At 37.5% G+C, this 20,049-nt stretch overlaps 1 protein-coding gene across 10 annotated transcripts in view; it reads left to right on the forward strand.

Annotated features, from left to right (window-relative positions):
- The window catches only part of RFC1 (replication factor C subunit 1), an 80,136-nt gene that overhangs the window by 36,262 nt on the left and 23,825 nt on the right, over nt 1-20,049 (forward strand). For 7 of the 10 annotated variants that reach the window (XM_060111011.1, XM_060110976.1, XM_060110995.1 and 4 more), the window contains exons 5-11: nt 10,059-10,315; nt 11,137-11,214; nt 14,279-14,356; nt 15,698-15,785; nt 16,661-16,935; nt 17,663-17,770; nt 19,071-19,250. In XM_060111011.1, the coding sequence (XP_059966994.1) occupies nt 10,059-10,315; nt 11,137-11,214; nt 14,279-14,356; nt 15,698-15,785; nt 16,661-16,935; nt 17,663-17,770; nt 19,071-19,250 (1,064 nt within the window). The remainder of the gene's footprint in view (nt 1-10,058; nt 10,316-11,136; nt 11,215-14,278; nt 14,357-15,697; nt 15,786-16,660; nt 16,936-17,662; nt 17,771-19,070; nt 19,251-20,049) is intronic. The other 3 variants (XM_060111005.1, XM_060111045.1, XM_060111053.1) reach the window with 1 other exon arrangement.

Below are 20,049 nucleotides of genomic sequence, written 5' to 3' on the forward strand. Positions count from 1 at the left end.
AGTTGCTACTAAACATCCTACAGTGCACCAGAGAGCCCCCTACAACAATTATTTGGCTCAAAATGTCAATAGTGCAGAGGTTAAAAACCCTGCCATAGCCTATCGGAAGACAATTTGGTAGATGCTTTGTTACAGTCCAGACATCCCTGTTTCTAATGTTCATCTCATCTACTAGTCCTGTAACTCAAAGAATAAATGATGGCTCAGGCCAGCATAGTTTAATCTCAGTGAATCTCTGTCTGCTTCTGTTAAATACTCTCTTTTTGGTTTTTGTTTGTTTTTTATTTTAATTTTTTATTGAAGTATAGTCGATTTATGTGTTAATTTCTGCTATACAGCAAAGTAATTCAGTTATACTTATATGTACATTCTTTTTCATATTCTTTTCCATTATGGTTTATCACAGGATACTGAATATAGCTTACTGTGCTATACAGTAGGACCTTGTTGTTTATCTATTCTATATATAATAGTTTGCATCTGCTAACCCCAAACTCCCGCTCCATCCCTCCCTCACCCCCCTCCCCCTTGGCAACAACAAGTCTGTTCTCTATGTCTGTGAGTCTGTTTCTGTTTTGTAGATGAGTTCATTTGTGTCATTTTAGATTCCACATATAAGTGGTATCTTATGGTATTCGTCTTTCTCTTTCTGACTTACTTCAGTTAGTATGATAATCTCTAGTTGCATCCATGTTGCTGCAGATGGCATTATTTCATTCTTTTTTATGGCTGAGTAGTATTCCATTGTGTATATGTACCACATCTTTATCCATTCATCTGTCGATGGACATTTAGGTTGTTTCCATGTCTTGGCTATTGTGAATAGTGCTGCTGTGAACATTGGGGTGCATGTATCTTTTTGAATTATAGTTTTGTCCAGATATATGCCCAGCAGTGGGATTGCTGGTTCATACGGTAGTTCTGTTTTTAGTTTTCTGAGGAACCTCCATGCTGTTTTCCATAGTGGTTGCAACAACTTACATTCCCACCAATAGTGTGGAAGGGTTCCCTTTTCTCCACCCCCTCTTCAGCATTTGTTATTTGTTGACGTTTTAATGATGGCCATTCTAACTGGTGTGGGGTGATATCTCACTGTAGTTTTGATTTGCATTTGTCTAATAATTAGCCATATTGAGCATCTTTTCATGTGACTGTTGGCCATCTGTAAATACTCTCTTTTTGCCCTACTCTTGATATTGTTGTGTAGAATTGTAATCAAACCTTTCTCCTTCTATATTTCTGTAGTTGGGGATCTGCCTTTCTCTTTTCGACAATTAGGACTCCATTTCTCCTCTTTAATCTTTAGAGACTTCTTCCATTTTATATGATGATTCAAGGTCACTGATATCCTTTAGCAATTTCATTCCCAAATTCATTTTGACTAAAGCATCATTATAAGAGCTAGGTGCATTCTTATAGTCTTTTTTCCCTAGTTTGCTCTTCAGTCCCCTTTTAGTAGTGCATATTATGAGACCTGAAAAAAAATTCAGTGGCATATGAAGAGGGAGAACTGAAAAGGACATAGTGAATAATGAAGCACTAGAGTATCTGGAATGATTATTGAGTGTCTGAAACACCTTTGAAAATGAACAGACTGTTGTTTTCTGGTGACACATATTTTGTTGTCAGGTACTTGTGAAAGTATGAGAGATACAGGATTGTATTCCAGAATGCTAAGGAAGTAGGATTATGTTATGAAAATGTCATTAAGCACTAATAAAACAATATACAGGTTATTTATACGTGGTCTTAGCATAGAAACCAGCATTGTTATGTCATCTCATGTGCGGGAAGTGGAATGTGAATGGAAGTGGAGAATCGCATTACTGAACCACTCCCTTAACTCTACCGGTAGGTCGAGTTTTCCTTCTGTTGCCCATTTCATGCTTTAGAGTTGTAAGAAGCTCTGGATAATGTACCTGTGGCTAGTTGTCTAAGCCCTCCCTCCCCTAACCCTGAACCTCCTTTTTCTTTTCCTGTGAGATGCAGTGGAGATGGAGGAAGGAGCTGAGTAAGTAGTAAAATGTTCCACTTTCTTCTCCTGCATTGTTTTCTTAGTAATTGAAACCAGCTGTGACTTTCCATGGACTGTTATTCCTGCTCTGGGGAGGACTCTATATGGTAGATAACATCACAGCACAGGCCAGTACTTTTTTCTCTTAATGATAAATACCATTACTTAGCTACCTCACTAGACCTCACGAATTATTAAATAATTTTATTCTTAAAATATAACTGACTCCATTTGATTCTAAGAGGATTTATTAGTAAAGAATCATGATATCTCTAAATTTCTTGATTAAGGATGAGCAGTCTCAGTTTTATTTCATTATACGGAAATATATCTGATTCACCACATAAATCATTCAGTGATTCACCCCAGAATGTCCGATTCTCACACCCCATAAGCGGTGCAAAGATGATATGTGTAGTTTCTTTTCCAACCACTTAATTAACAAATATTTATTGAAGACTTGGAATATGCATGAACCTTTCTCTATGTCCACAACCAAAATGACAGTTTGAATTTTTGACTCAAGGAAGTATTGAAAAGGAACTTAGTAGAAAAAGGCTCTAAAGACTCAGATTCCCTTTTTAGTTTTTGACTTGTTGCAAAATAAATTATTTTTAATCTCTGTAACCAGATTCTCTAGGATGGTCTCCATTAATTTGGTTTCTGTGTATTTCACACTGAAGGAGAAAAATCAGAATCCCAAACTCTCAGCAGTAGGAACTTCAGAATTAGATTTTTTTAGAGACCTGCACATTATTTTCTTGCTCTTTCGTTTGTTATCCTTTTAAATAAATGAATGTATCTAACTCAGAGTGGCAAAGCAATCTTCTCTTCCAGGCAATTCCTCTGCTGTATGTTGGATAATGCTAGTTTACGTGGTGATTCTTACCACATTTGAGGTTATGTTGTATATAAATAAAAATAAATGGTGTTTTTATAAGGAGTCAGATATCCTGGGGGGAAGATTCTAAGTGTTCCGTTTCCCCTGATTTTCAACTAGGTCACAGAAATTTGACTTAGATCTATTTATCATTATTTTAAGTTAATGCAAAGAAGAGAACACAGTTTTGCCTTTGGCTTCTGACAAGGCAGAACAAATTTAGGCTCATTAGAAGACAAGAACAAATGTTAAAAAAGAAAAACAACCATAACTTTATTTGGGATGTTTCATGTCTACACACTGTGTAGAATTGTAAAATATTTATTTTACATAAGGATGGTCACAGCCTTATAGTTACAGGTCCATGTAACTATAAGGACTGTGGAGAAGGTCACAAATCACAGGGCACGAAATAAGCATTAAATCAAGCAAGTCAATATATTTTTTTCCTTTTTGCATAACTGTATTTCACTAGAATTGCTCCTGCTTTCCAAGGGGACTTGGAGAACCATTTATTTTGTGGTTAGAGAACAAAGGACCTTGTGTACAATTTTTGCTTAGTACAGTGAAAACATACTTGAAATTTCATGCAGAGTATTTCCATATTTTTTCTTGAAAATTACATTTTTACTCAGTATTTATGAAAATGTTTATAAAATTATGTCTGTGTTTAGATGTAGTATATTTTTGGGATCTGTAGCTTGAAGACATCGTTAACTTTAAACCCATTGTAAAAAGATCTCTAGTAGAGAAGGCTATGGAAAGAAGCTCTCTTTTAGGAGTGATGTTTAAGGCTAACCTAAAGAACAAAGTGATGCAGTTTTGTTTTTTTGCCAGCTTAATTTTACTGTTTTCATAATTTTTTTTTGAGCTTTGAAATTTGGGCTTAATTTTTTATGACTGCATGAATTCATTGTGTGACTAGATCACAATGTATGTAGCCCTTCCAGTTTTAATTATTTTTGTTGCCTACATTTTTAATGTTCTTAGTAGTGTGATGAATATATTTGTATATAAATGTTTGTCAGCACCTCTCATTATCTCTAAGAATTACTATGCTAAAGGTTATGAACTTCTTTAAGGTTCTAGATATATTTTGCCAAATTGCTGTCTAGAAAAGTCATACTATTGGGTTGACCAAAAAGTTCTTTCGGGTTTTTCGTAAGATGTTATGGAAAAACCCAAACGAACTGTTTTGGCTAACCCAGTAGTTTACACTTTCATAGTTAGTTTTTATATTAGTACAGACTTATCACATTCTCACCAGTATTGAGTATAGTAGCTACAAAATCTATGTGACTATCCACAGATTTTTCAGAATTATAGAAGGGAAAATCTTAAAAGAGTTTGTCTGGTCCAACATTTTTCAGAGGACAATGAATCCCAGATAATTAATTAAAATAACAATAGAAAGCTGAAGTCAGGTTAGCATTTTAGTTTTCTGGACTTCTGGTTCAGTATTGTTTTCACCAGAGAATACTGCTTTATTGTTTATTGAATGTTTATTATAACATGGCGAGGTACTATACTGGGCACTTTGATTTTTAAAAATCTAATCTTTCCAATAACCCAAATGGTGAGTGGTTTGAAACTTTACCATTTGTAGGGAAGAGGAGCTAAAGAAGAGAACGAAGGCAGTCTTCAAATACTGAATGTGAAAAAAGATTAATTAGGGAAAATAGGTGGGATTCACAGGGAAGTGTTTTGGCTTAATGTAAGGAAGAACTTTTCTAAAGAGTACAGTAGTGCTGTTCACCAAAGAAAGAGGAGGTCACATTGAATTACACTGCTCCATTGTGAAAGTATTTAGCCCAGTCTGCATTTGCCAGGAATGTGGAAAATGGAATCCATGTATGGAATAAGAGAACTAGTTGACTAAAGATAATGCATTATAAAGAATGTGGTAGAGTACCTGGCATGGAGTTTAATGCTCAGTAATGATAACTATTATAAACTAATTATATCATAAATTAGATAAAAAGATACCATGAAGTCCCTGAAGCTAGTGACAGAATATGCAGAGATGCTAATAAATAATGAAAGAAGTAAGCAAAGAAAAATAGAGAGGAGGGAGAAACTAAAGCCAAACCTTTTCTGTCTCAGAAAGCCAAGGGGACGGAGAGTTTCTAGGAGATAGTCAATTTGTTGTAAAATATTAGATGTAGGTTAAAAAGAAAGAGAAGTGTAATATACAGATAAAAAAGATCCGATGAAAGAATGAAAAATCACCCACAGTCCCCTATCCAGAGGTAAAAGTTGACAACATTTTATTCTTTTCAGATCTTTGAATGTGAATTTAAAAGCATATCTATAAATATATAGATGGGTAGATTTAGATATATCACTAAACATCTTGTAATATCTCTTATCACTTAATACACATGAATATCTTGATGTCAGTAAATATGGATATGCATTATAATTTTCTGTTGCTGCATAATTCATTACATGGTTGAACATAATAGTAGGTATTCAGGTTATTTGTTTTCTCACTTTATAAACAATGTTCACTTATCTCTATCTTTGGTGCAACTGTCATAGTTGAGGCTGTCTTTTTTGCCTAAACTGTATTAGTCCCTTAATTTTTCCTTCATCTTTTCTTGCCCTCTTGCGGTCTGTTCTCCATACTTTTGAATGGACAAATGCCATGATAAGCATTTTTGTACATATATCTTTGTGTACGTGTTCATTTGTTTAGTTTTGTTTTGGCCTCGGTGCGCAGCATGTGGGATCTTCGTTCCCAGACCAGGGATCGAACCTGCGCCCCCTGCGGTGGAAGCGCAGGGTCTTACCCACTGGACCACCATGGAAGTCCCTGTTTTTATTTATTTATTTATTTTAAATTTTTATTTATTTAATTTATTTATTTTTGGCTGCGTTGGGTCTTCGTTGCGGTGTGCGGTCTTCTCATTGCAGTGGCTTCTCTTTTTGCAGAGCCCAGGCTCTAAGCCCGTGGGCTTCAGTAGTTGTGGCTTGCGGGGTCTAGAGTGCAGGCTCATTAGTTGTGGTGCACGGGCTTATTTGCCCCGCGGCATGTGGGATCTTCCTGGACCAGGGCTTGAACCCGTGGCCCTGCTTTGGCAGGTGGATTCCTAACCACTGCGCCACCAGGGAAGACCCCCCGTTTTGTTTTTAGATTAATTAGTTAGAAGTGGAATTGCTGGTACTTTCCTGGTGGTCCAGTGGGTAAGACTCTGTGCTTCCAATGCAGGGGGCCCGGGTTGGATCCCTGGTCAAGGAACTAGATGCCACATGCATGCTGCAACTAAAGATCCCGTGTGCCGCCATGAAGATCCTGCGTGCAGCAACTAAGACTCAGTGCGGCCAAAATAAAAAAAAATTAAAAAAAGAAGTGGAATTGCTGGGTCCAACTAATGGGTATGCATATGTGAGGTTTTGATACATGTTGCAAGATTGCCCCCCATAAAGATTTTTTAAAATTTACTATTTAAAAATACTATTGCCTATTACGTATGTAAAGGTCCCATTTCCCTACACCCTTGCCAACAATCTTTTTAATCTGATAGTCTTAGAAACTCTTGATCTCACTAGATTTCATGCTCATCTGTTACCTGTGAATATTTATGAGATTGCTGGAGAAAGCGATAAGCTAGGGATTGCAAATATCTACAATACCATTGTTTCCCTTCCTGAGTCTATACCAAATATCAGTGACTGATCTTGTTTGAGTTACTTGCTTAAGGACAGTTACAATATTTTATATACTAAGGAAGTTCTTGAGTGTAGGGGAAGAACTATAACAGAAAAATGTTAGTGGTTGACTTGGTCCATTCAGTTCTGGGATTTTCTGTCATACTGCTTGTACACATGGCTAGGGGTAGTGGAAATGGAATGTTACTGCTTTTGGCATTTTTAAAGTGAGGGAAAAACTAGTAGAAGACTGTCATTTTGCAGATAAAATTTAATTTTGTTCTTTCTCCATTAAGGAAATCCTTCCTCCCCAGAAGTACAGTTGTTGAATTCAAAACAAACCAAGTAAAAATTATAAAATTTAATAAGTTCTCGATAAGATTGGAAGTCTTGTCTTGTATACACTAGATAATGCTTTTAACTTTGCACTTACTGCCTAAGGAGATATATTGGATATCTATACTTAGGAGGTTCCAGTTTTGTGGCTTTCTTTTTTTCTTTTTCTTTTTTTTTTTTTTTGCGGTATGTGGGCCTCTCACTGCTGTGGCCTCCCCCGTTGCGGAGCACAGGCTCCGGACGCGCAGGCCCAGCGGCCATGGCTCACGGGCCCAGCCGCTCCGCGGCATATGGGATCCTCCCAGACCGGGGCACGAACCCGTATCCCCTGCATCGGCAGGCGGACTCTCAACCACTGCGCCACCAGGGAGGCCCTGTGGCTTTCTTATTTTATTTTTATTAAAGCCAGGATATCAGCAATGTTATTATTATTTTTTTAAAATAAATGAATTTATTTATTTATTTTTGCCTCCATTGGGTTTTCGTTGCTGCATGTGGGCTTTCTCTATTTGCGGCGAGCGGGGGCTACTCTTCATTGCTGTGCGCGGGCTTCTCGTTGCAGTGGCTTCTCTTGTTGCGGAGCACGAGCTCTAGGTGCGCGGGCTTCAGTAGTTGTGGCTCGCGGGCTCTAGAGCGCAGGCTTAGTAGTTGTAGCGCACGGACTTAGTAGCTCCGTGGCATGTGGGATCTTCCCGGACCAGGGATTGAACCTGTGTCCCCTACATTGGCAGGAGGATTCTTAACCAGTGCGCCACCAGGGAAGTCCCAGTAATGTTAATTTTGTTTTGAATCTTCTTTTAAGGGCATTTCATATAATTTGTTTTGACTGCTGAGGTAGAATAGTTTGTTGTTAAATGCTACTGGTTTGGTTATGCTACAGCTTAACTGTGTCTAGGGATTTAAAATAGACAAACCTTAAATTATAAAAAATTGGATTTCAATAATATAACAATTCATTATGTTGTTATCTTAGAGAAGAGGGAAGGAGTTTCATATTGTATTCTCAGTGGTTACTAGGACTGTTATGAGTGATTTGCATGGCTATTGTACCTAAGTGGAATGGGGATAATGTCACCTAGCCTTTGTAGAACCATCTGAAGCAGATGGCAGAGGCAGAGAAGGACTGGTTGTCGTGTAGGAAGAACAGATATATGAGTGACTAAACTTAGTCTGCTGACTCTTGTCAATACATGGATTGAAATCTGGTAAGTGTATCAAGGCTTGGATGTGCTTAGAAGCATTGATGAATGAATTTTTAATTTAATCTTGAAGTTAGATTGGCTATAGTTGAAGATAAGAAAACAAGTATGCTTTAACTAAAATCTTTGGTTACAGGTTAAGAAGAAAACCTAGCTTGTTGTAAGCAAAATGGAATTTATTAGAAGGCCATTGCTGAATGTCATTGAATGCAAAAATAAACCTTTAGCACCTTAGTTTAAACACATTAGTTCAGCGAACTGATCAAGGGTAAGATTCACCCCACCTTGTTCAGGTGCCCACTCCTGGTCCAGTTTGTGATGGCAGGGAATATGGAACCATCTAATAAATATATCTGTGGTTATTGGAGGCCCTTGGAAGGTGGAGTGGGGTGTAAGTCCTTAGGGAAAGTAGGCTTATAGTGAACTGTATGGACATCCTCAGAGGTGTCTACTCTGCTCTTGCTTTAAATAATGGATTACTTTTTACATTTAGTACTCAGAAACCTGTAAGAGTTATTTATGCTTTGTAAAGTTTATAGTTTAATTTTAATATAAATATAATAATTAGAGAGTAAGGCTAAATCCTTTTTGATTTTTACATATCTTGGATACTTTTTTGTTTGAGATGGCAGCACCTGGGAAGAGCACAGTGCTTGGCACTTATGACCCTTAGCAAATACTAGTAGTTGAATGAGTACTTGAGAGGAGGTAAGACCCATTCATATGTGGCCTTGAACACCAAACTTATAAAGTGAACCCTCCCTCCCCCACAGTGACCTGACCTAGTCTTCACGGCTACCTTTTAGATTTTTCTTTTTATTGGATTTCTTTTGTTATTAGGCCAAAGTAAAAAGCTTTTTATCTTGTGAATCACTGAATCAAACAAAAAAGTTTACTGAGGCCCTTTTGAGGTGCATTTTTGGGGTCTTTAATTATCTATGCATTATCATGAATGCTTAGAAAGGCTTTTAAAACCAGATGTTCAATGGAAACTATTTGGAAAGAAAATGTTACCAGACAAAGTGTTTATAAAGTCTTCAATGAATGGTTAGATATTGCTAGATAGTCCTCCTTCAATGTATAGCTAGACTCTGACAACTTCTTAACACCTCTGCAAATACCACCCTAGTCCAAGGCTTCAGCATTTCTTCTGGAACTGTGTAGAATAGCTTCCTAAATGGTCTCCCTGCCTTCGCTTATATCCCTTGACAGTGTGTTCTCCAAAGGATGTGACTTAAGTTGGATTACACACAACTCTGCTGAAAATTCTCTGGTGGATTCCCTTTCTAAAATAAAACCTAAAATTCCTTCTGTGATCTACAAAGTTCTATGGGATTTGGCTCTACCTCTCTCATCTTAACCCTTGTGGTGTACCCCCTTCATTCTGCTGCAGTCACAGGGACCTCCAAGCACACTCAGTTTAAGGCTTTTGCACTTGTAGTTTTCATTGCCTGAACATTCTTGCCTGAGGTAACTTCATTTCAGGGCTCTGTTCAGATGTGGCTTATCAAAGAAGCTTTCCCTGACTACTCTATCTAAAAGAGCACCCTTCATCACTCTCTAATTCTTTCATTCTGTCTTACTTTTCTTCATAGCACTTATAACTTGACAGTATATGTTTGTTTATTTCTGTATCTGTTTCCTCTTCTAGGTTCCAAGCTCCATGAGGGCAGGGATTTTGTCTTTTTTATTAGCTGCTGTATCCTCAGTGCCTAGCACATAATGGATGCTCAGTAATTATTTGTTGAATACATGAGTAAATATACACGTTTGTGTACTCTGGGTAGTAATTGGGGGAGATGGTGTATTGGCACTGGTAAGTGTGAGGATAACTGTTGAATTTAGGAGATAGGAAGAAAAGAAAATCATTAACATCCCATAGCACTTGTATATTTTTTATAAAGTTGGTGGAAGTGGGTTGCTTTTGTAATTAGAATTGATATTTTATCAAGCCATATTTGGTCATATTTCATTTAAGATGAAGAAGATGACTTTGTGTGTAAGAAGGCAGCCTCTAAATCAAAAGAGAATGGAGGATCTCCAAATAGTTATCTTGGAGCATCAAACATGAAAAAGAATGAAGAAAACACTAAGACACTAAACACTAAGAATAAGCCTTTGTCACCAATGAAACTTACCCCCACATCAGTGCTTGATTATTTTGGAACTGCAAGTGTCCAAAGATCGGCTAAGAAGATGGTGGCAAGCAAAAGAAAAGAGGTGAGTGTTCTACAGGTAAGCAAGAATGTTCAGGATTTGTACCCGTTCAGTTATTAATAAGAGGTGAAATTGGATTTTATGAATAGACCAACATTTTATTGATGAAAATAATTTTCCTATGATTATGGGTAAAATGTATTGCTATTATGTTGGAGGACGACCAAGTTAGAATATCACACATTTAAGTTTTTAATATTTGAAAGTGAGAAAAGATCATTTAAATCATAAGAATAAATTGTGATTCTTAGAATTTAAATACTCAGAATGCAAACTCATTTTACTCTTGACCTCAGAAAATATAATTGTTCCCAAATGAGGTCATGAACACATAACTTAGAATAGAGCTTCCCTGTGCTATACTTGTGACCTTCTCTATTTTGGCTGATGTTGGGTTCATCTTTTCCTGGACGTTTAGGAAACAAATACAGATAAGTTAGTGAAAGTAGTTCCCTGCGTGGAAGCCTGCCAAGCAATGTGTGTGTTGATTTCTTTAGTACCTCCATTAGACAATGTAATCTTTCTCATGTGTTGGTGTGCCAATGTTCTGGACTACTTCTGAGGAAGACGTTAGTCTCTAGGGTTTTCTGGGGTACTTCTTTTGAACATTTCAGTAGAATTAAGTGAGAATCATCTGTAGCATATTTGCTTGTTAAGAAATTGGATGTGGTCACGGAGTAGCCATGAATATAATTTTTTGGCTGGTGTGCATTGAGTCTGTTTCATAACTGATACATTTATCTCTCATTGGTGTATTTATTCAGCTACAGTTAAGCAAAAGTACCTTACTTTGAACTTAAGGTTTATGCTGATCTTGCTTGATTTTCCTTGAAATATAGCCTTCACAAAATGCAGATGATTCCAGATTAAATGATGAAGCCATCGCCAAGCAATTGCAACTTGATGAAGATGCAGAGGTATTAGCGTTTTCTTTAGATATCATTAGCACCTTGATGTTGTCACTTGCTATTTAGTCTACCCAGGCAGACAATTAAGATAGTTCTAGTTTCATTTTGGATTGAGCCTCATTGTAAGAGTTATGTGTAAAATAAGTTAAAATCTAATACTATGTGAGAATCTAAGTTTATATAAAAGATAAATGAAGAGAGCAGAGGATAACTGAAGATTTATTATTAGATTTCTTTGAATGGAAGCCTCCTTTAGAATAGTTAAAATAATTTAACTTGGTCATATCTCTTCTCTTTCCCCTTTGGGCAATCTCTACTCCTGTGGCTTTAAGTACTATGCATATGCTGGTGATCTCTAAGTCTATCTTCAGTTCAGAGTGCCCTTTGTAGTGAACCTGTTATATTCATTCAGTAAGTATTTATCGAGCACTTACTGAGTGCGTGGCACACTTCTAGGTGTTAAGTATACTGAAACTAAAAAAAAAAAAAAGTCAGATCATTATAAATGCTACGAGGAAAAGTAAAGGAATAGATGTTTGGTGTGATCAGTGGGGTTATGAGTGTTCTATTTGAAATACAGGGGTTAGGAAAACCCCTCTGAGGAAGTGACATTGGGGCATATAATTCATGATAATGGTGAGCCATGGGGCTTCCTTCTACCTGGAGGAAGATTTCCTCTAAACATAGAGAATAGCAGTTGTAAGCATCCTGAGGTAGAAATGTTTGAGTTTGATGAGTTTGGAAGAAATGGCCAGCAGCAAATCCTGTTATGTCATGACTGGTCTTTGGTACCTACCAGAAGGACTTGGGATGGTAAGGAGTTTGGATTTTAGTCTCTGTGAGATGAGAAGCCATTGGAGTATTGAATAGAGAAATGACATGACTTTTGACGGCTCTTAAAAGAAGATTATTCTGGCTGCTGTGAACTAAAGAAACCACGGTGGGCAAGAACAAAAGCAGATCATTTTGGAGACTGTTAGGGTAGGGGAGGTGAGAGAAGATGTTGGCTTGTACCAGGATGGGGGTAATGGAAGAGGTAGTGAGAAGTGGTCATCATCTGTATATGCTTTGAAGGTGCAACCTTCAGGTTGTTGCAGATAGATTGGACGTAAGGTATGAGGGAAAGAGAAGATTCAAAGGTGACTCCATGTTTTTCCGCTTGAGCAGCTGGGTGAATGGTGATATTTATTAAGACTGGAACACTGGTACAGGAAAATCAAGAATTCTGTTTTGCACATAAGTTTGAGATGCCTAATAGGCTTTCAAATGGATATGCAGAGTGGGTAGTTGGGTAGAGGAATCTGGAGTTTAGGGGAGAGGTCTAAGCTGAAGATGTTTATTTGGGATCATTAACATTTGAATGGTATTAAAACCAGTGTAACTAGATGAGATCACGGGGAGAGAATGTAAACAGAAAAGAAGTCTCAGGATTGAGCTCTGGGGCACTGTTAACAATGAGAGGTCAGGAAGAGAAGGATGATCCAGCAGAGGAGATTTAAAGAAAGTGGCTAGTGAAGTAGGACAATCAGGAAAGCTTGGTATTTTATGTAAGCCAAGTGAAGAAGGTATTTCAAGGGGGAGTGTTCCTCTCTGTCAGAGGCTCTAGGCCTTGGTACCTGCTGTTTGAACCTCCTTCCTGTTTATTAGCTTAAGTGTCACTTTCTCATATTCCCTCAACTATGTTAGAAATCCCTTCTGTATGCCCTGTAGCTACTATTAACATTTATTTGTGTCTTCTTAAATTGCTATTTCCGTGTCTTCCTGTTTGTAGACTTTAAACTCTACCTACCAGGGCTGTTTATGTCTCAACTATTGTGACCTCAGTGTTCATCTCAGTGCTTGGCAAAGAAGAGGCTCTTTTTTTTTTTTTTAAACATCTTTATTGGAGTATAATTGCTTTACAATGGTGTGTTCGTTTCTGCTTTATAACAAAGTGAATCAGCTATACATATACAGAGAAGAGGCTCTTGATAACAATTGTTTTGAGAGAACAGTATTCTAGTCTTCTGAAATATACTGACTTCACGTTTTATTAATTTGGCAGTTTACAGTTTGTGTTTTCAAAATCTTTTTCCATCTTATTGACGACACAATTTTATAAACTACATACAGATATCCACATGACTCAGGGTAGGACAGATGGCCTAGGTAAAATCATGAAGTGATTTTTTTAGGGACCTGACTTCTTATCTGTCTGAAATACTGGAGGCTTACCCTGTCCTTTCCAAACCAGGTGTGGCACTTTGTATCACAATCCTCTGTTTTCCCATTTCTATCACATTCTTTCAGAATCCTGTTTGGGTCCTGTTTATCATATATAATGAGAAATATATTCTACTTCCACACGTTCTCTTCTGGAAGAGCTCCATTTTACTGAAAGTAAAAATATTTGGAAATAACAGTGAGGTGAATGTCTGCGTGTTACATTAGCATTTTAGGAAAACTTCTGATATAATGACTTAAATTTTCAAAAGTCAGGACAGATAAATTACTACTGTGTTGTACCCCTGAAACTAATATACTATTGTTAAGTCTACTGTACTTCAATTTAAAAAAATATCAGAACAGCTACATTTGAATTAGTAATTGAAAATAGAAGTTTGATGATATTAGTGATAGTTGCATTAGTATGTATCTTACTGTGTGTGCAAAGAAGGTATATAATTTTCTTGGTTTATAGATTCAATTCTATGTGTGCCCCCTCCATCCCCCACAAGGCTGTTGTTTTTCTGTTAGGATAATGATTCTCTCCTGACCTCTTTTTAGAGTTTAAAATAAATAGAGATGAGAGATCTGTAAGTGTTGCATTGGGACCATTAAGAAAAAGCTAAAGACTTGGAACTTTATGCTCAATTTATCTATCATGCCTGCAAAACTAGAAATATATGTTCTGCAGTCTAATTTGGCTTCACGAAACAAACTTGTGATTCTCAGTTATTAAGTGAAAAAATGTCCTAGTTACTTTCTGGAAAATGTTTTTCCAGCTTCTTTTAAGTATCATGAACCACACATTTTAAAACTTTTCATTTACAAAAAGAAAAAAAGCAGCTCACTGTGTTGACACTTTTTACAGCTAGAGAGACAACTGCATGAAGATGAAGAGTTTGCCAGAACATTAGCCATGTTGGATGAAGAACCCAAGACCAGAAAGGTGGTGCCAGGCTGTTTGCACTCTGAATATACAGTACAGATCAGTGTTCCCTTTTAGACCTGTGTAGTCTAGGCTCTGGAGATATAACCATGAATAACTCTTCTAGAGAGAAGCTAAATTATTTTTATTTATAAAAATGTTTTTGGAGAAGCTCATTGAGAAACTTCTTCTTCCTAAAGGAAGGTTGATAGAGCCAAAGCCAACCAAAACCCTTCTTCACAAAACAACAAGTTGTAACTTTTACTTACTCTCTGTCACAAAGGGGTTCTCATATACTTGTTCAGAGAATAACACTTATAAAGATTCCGATGGAATCTAAAGTTTAATAACTTTAATATTAATTACTGTCTTTTTTTTTTTTTTTGCGGTACGCGGGCCTCTCACTGTTGTGGCCTCTCCCGTTGCGGAGCACAGGCTCCAGACGCGCAGGCTCAGCGGCCATGGCTCACGGGCCCAGCCGCTCCGCGGCATGTGGGATCTTCCCGGACCGGGGCACGAACCCGTGTGCCCTGCATCGGCAGGCGGACTCTCAACCACTGCGCCACCTTTTTAAAAACATAATTTTGCTGTTTCTAGTTAGCTATCTTTAAGATCTGTATTAGGACAGTCTCAAATAATAATGAGTGTATTTTGGGGAATCTCTAAAAGCATCAAGATTTTTTTCATTAAGCGCTTGATCTCCAAAAAATTAGCCTTATTTCTGTTGAATCACATTCTGTTAATATCATTATCAATATCTTGACTAAAAGATTTTACATCAGGCTGGTGTAAGTAGGGTATGGTGGGGACTTTGTCATTTGAAAAGCCTTACTTCATCTAAAGGCATTTAAATTAGAATTACTTAAAAAATATGCTGTGTCATGCACCCCAATTTGTGACCTCTTTGTAAAATGGAGAGTTTTGAAGGAGCAGTGAAGGAGCATTTTTTTCTCTTGAGAAAATACTCTTTATTTTTCTTTTGATCTTTAGATTGTTTTTAATTTAGTCTTTTGGGTTTAGATTTTAGTTTTTAACTGCATAATGCTAACAATTTGAGAATGGAGATGAAACGAGCAGAAACAAGTCTTTCATTGTCAGACTCGCAAGTGGGGAACAACTGGCATAATTTTTTATAGATGTATTTTTTATACCCTATCATCTGTTTCCTCATCTGTAAAATTAAAAGTAATAAAACATGTTTCATTTGCCCCAGAAATTTTGTGTATAAATGAATGAAAATTTATTGTATTGTTCCTCTACTTTGGAAGATGACCCTTAATCTTTGGTTGATTTTAACAACATATTTTGTGGTAATAGTTTTCCTGTTATTTGTCACATTTGACATCTTTTACGTTTTCTTAGGCTCAGAAGGACCCAGGAGAGAGAGAGACGTTTTCATCTATACAAGCCAGTTTATGTAAAGCAGAAAAACCTAAATATCCTCATAAAGGTAAAACTAGCAGCAAAAAGTAAGCTGGAACACTTATCTTTATTGAAGAAAATTCATGTAACCATTTTTAAACGTTCTGTTCAGTAATTGCCTGGTATTCTTAGATAGATATTTCATAGGAGTACTGGAGCATGTTCTACTTAGATACCTGGAAAGCTGTTTGGATATTAGTTGGTGTAGAATGCCTGTCTGCTCTGATTACGAGAAATGTATCATAGCTCTTGGCTTCATGTTTATTTCCAAGTGTAGTGCAACTGTGTGGACTTCAATACATGAAGACAAAGGACTAGATGTTTCAAGCTCATAGAGTTGGCTCATAGTTGTCCAGGTCATCTGAAGCTCTTCTGCTGGTTGTCTGGAGGTTTTAGGTTTTTTTTTTTAGTGGTCCTGATATCTAACCATCTGTTAATATAGATGGGCTTAATCTTATATCTGTTCATATAATTTTAGTCTTGAAATCCCAAGATTCTTTCAGACTTTATTACAAACAGAATTTTTTATGTGACATATTTTAATTAGCAACTTTTCTCTGTGTGAATTTCAGATCATTGACGTTTATCTGTGGAATAAAGTCCATGTTCTCAGATGTAGTTTACTGTATTATTTCAATTAGTGAGTAATTTATATTTAAAAAGGCAGATCCCTTAATTTGAATTGGTTATACAAAGAAGTAATATACAGATGTTTAATTTTTAAAAATAAATGTTCTGTATAAACTGAAGAACTAAAATCTTAATGTGTGTGTTATGAAGTCACCATATGACGTTGTGTCCTACTAAGATTATTCAGTTGAAAAATGAAAAAATAATCTTGATACTGGGTATCGTTTTCCAAAAACAACAATCATAATCTTTTCTTTCTCCTAATAAAAACAGAACAATTTTCAGATGACAGAAAGAACTGCAGTCCTAAGAAGCAAACTAAATGTGAAAGTTCAAAAGAATCTCAGCAACATTCCAGGTCATCCACTCATAAAATAGGAGAAACTTCTTCTCCAAAAACCAGTTCCAAGCTGGCACCATTGAAAAAAAAAGAAGAAAGTTCTAATAAAGAAACAGAGCCTATGGCCTCGAGAAGAAAAGAAAATGCCGTTGAGTTAAAAGAGACAAGAACTCCTAAGAAAATCAAAAGTTCTCCAGCTAAAAAAGAGGTATAAATTTTCTAAAAGCATATCATTTGGGGCTGTGTGTTGATCTTGGTTTGATTGTTTTCAAGTTTTATTTCTAACTTTATAAGTCGTTATAGTACTTTAAAAATATATTTATTTATTTATTTTTGGCTGCGTTGGGTCTTCGTTGCTGTGTGCAGGCTTTCTCTAGTTGTGGCGAGCAGGGGCTACTCTTCGTTGCGGTGCGCAGGCTTCTCATTGCAGTGGCTTCTCTTGCTGCGGAGCACGGGCTCTAGGTGCACAGGCTTCAGTAGTTGTGGCACGTGGGTTCAGTAGTTGTGGCTCGCGGTCTCTAGAGCGCAGGCTCAGTAGCTGTGGCGCACGGGCTTAGTTGCTCCGCGGCATGTGGGATCTTCCCGGACCAGGGCTTGAACCCGTTTCCCCTACATTAGCAGGTGGATTCTTAACCACTGTGCCACCCGGGAAGTCCCCCTTTTCGTTTTTTTTGCTTGGGGCTAGCAACTTGGCTTATACACCCAATCTACCCTGAGGTACGTGCCTTTAGAGAGAGTCAAAAGGTTTGAGAAGGGCTGATGGCAGGGATGTTTATAAGCCAGGCACGTGTAAATTGGGGAGTACCTCTGTAGCTGAAATTGTTAATATCAGGACCAAACACTGAAGTGACTTAATGTTTATTTATTGATATGTATTTTTAATTTTACATTAAATTTGCATGACTTTATTCAATTTCCTCTCCCTCTCCCCAAAGTCTATAAGTCCTGAAGATTCTGAAAAGAGACGTACTAATTATCAAGCTTATCGAAGCTACTTAAATCGAGAAGGTCCCAAAGCTCTGGGCTCCAAAGAGATACCAAAGGTAAGAGTACTGAGAGGGTATGTCATGGCCTCTGGCCTGTGGGTCCATGTATGTATTTACTATGTTTACAGTAGCAGAGAATTAATAATTAAAAATGAACAGAAAAGCCTTAGTCACCATCTTTACGAATTAGGAGATAGGCTATGGCAGTCACAAGATTAATGCTCTTTGCCTTCATGGTGCTTATAGTCTAACTCAGGAAAGAGACACTAAGTAAATTATTATTTACTATATTGTGATATGTGCCATAAGGGAAAAATCCGAGATTCTTTTAGGGGGTGTAACAGAGGAACCTGGCCCTAAGGAGTTGTAAGTGGGGGGAAAGTATGACCAGATTTGCATTTCAAGGAGAGCACTCTGGCTGCTGAATATAGAGTGCAGTGGAGGGGGAGGAATAAATATAGGGAGATCAATTCGGGGAGATGGTGAGAAATAATAGTGACTTGTCTAGGCTAGTAGTAGTGAAAGGGCTGAGAAGTGAAGTAGCTTCAATGGAAGAGGCAAAATCTATAGGACTTAGCTCCCTTTGGCACATGTCTTTTGTATTATCAAGTTAACTTTCCAATCAAGAGATTATGTGCTGTTGCCTTTAAGTTGCTCGCAGGTTGTTAGATTTACTATCATAAGGTAAACAGCCAGAGAGAAGGGCAGGAGCTCAAACTTGTTTAGTTTTTTCAGAATTGAAACTTTCATTTTTTAACAATAGCAAGATATTCTGTAGGTACATTGCATCTGGTTGTTAAAGTGTTACAAGTTAACTAGTAGTTTAAATATTTAAAAGAATGAGAATAGTATGAATGGATAATTTTTTTTTTTTTTTTTTTTTTCTTTTTGCGGTATGTGGGCCTCTCACTGTTGTGGCCTCTCCCGTTGCGGAGCACAGGCTCCGGATGCGCAGGCCCAGCGGCCATGGCTCACGGGCCCAGCCGCTCCGCGGCATATGGGATCCTCCCAGACCGGGGCACGAACCCGTATCCCCTGCATCGGCAGGCGGACTCTTAACCACTTGCGCCACCAGGGAGGCCCTGAATGGATAATTTTAATACACTTTCCTAACCATGTTGGATGTATATTTTTTATTGCTGGTTTTAGAAGTTTATTAAATGTTAACCTACATAAGAATTTCTCAGGATTTAATTTGTTCCCGCTTATTTGCTGTGAATTTCCTGTAAATTTTTTCATGCTGAGATTATTTATGATGTCGAATGAGAAAAATCAACTTCCTGCAGCTTTGATGCCAAATATTTCTTTGGAAAGCTGCCATGTAATTTCCTCTCTGCTTGAACACTTTGGTTTTTAGGGAGCTGAAAATTGCTTGGAAGGCCTTACATTTGTAATCACAGGAGTGCTGGAGTCCATTGAACGAGATGAGGCCAAGTCTCTAATTGAGCGTTATGGGGGAAAAGTAACAGGAAATGTCAGCAAGAAAACAAACTACCTTGTCATGGGTCGTGATAGTGGTCAGTCCAAGAGTGATAAGGTGGGTACTGCTGTGTTCTCAGCACAGTGAAGTAGGCTGCTTGCCTTGTCAGGCTCTTCATGTGACCATATGTAGTAATGTCCTTTACACGGAGTGAGATGAAGGAAAAAAATGGAAAAGTAGTTTCTTCACTACATTATTTCTTCTCCACAGACATGTTGTTTGGCTTTGACCCTGGGATTTTGGTTTTCCAGTTGAAGGCACAGTTCCTATTTACTTGGCTTTCTTAGTGTAGTATTCTAGTCAAAATCTTTTTTTGAAGATAGAACCAAATGCAGTTTTCCTCTTTTTTTAGTCCTAAGTATTCCTATATATGCTGCTGTGGACTCCATCTTAAGTTTTTTAACTGGAAGATCTTTTTATTGGAAGGTCTGTTGGGTAGTATTGCATTTAGTTCCAAGTATAATAGAATACCTGACTAACTATGGTTTTGACAAATAGCTGCTTATTTCCTTACCTTATGAGAATTTCAGAGGCAGGCAGTTGTGGGGGATGGTTCAGCACCTCAGTGATGTAGCTAGACTTAGTGCCATCCTCCATTTCTGTCTTCATGCACGTTGCCTTGTGTTGCAAGGTAGCTGCCGCTCTCGAGTTCACATATAAGGCAGGAAATGGGGAGCAGTGACAAGACGTTATAGTAGCTGTGACTGACCTGATAAGAGTTTTCCTGGAAACACCTCTTACAGAATTCCACTTAAGTCTCATTGGCTGGAGCTGTCACATGGCCATTCACAGCTACACGAGAGGTTGGGGAGGGTGAGGACTTTTCTGATTCTCAGACCAATCATAAGTCATCACT

This window comes from Mesoplodon densirostris, chromosome 1, assembly GCF_025265405.1.
Source record: "Mesoplodon densirostris isolate mMesDen1 chromosome 1, mMesDen1 primary haplotype, whole genome shotgun sequence".
NCBI lineage: Eukaryota > Metazoa > Chordata > Mammalia > Artiodactyla > Ziphiidae > Mesoplodon > Mesoplodon densirostris.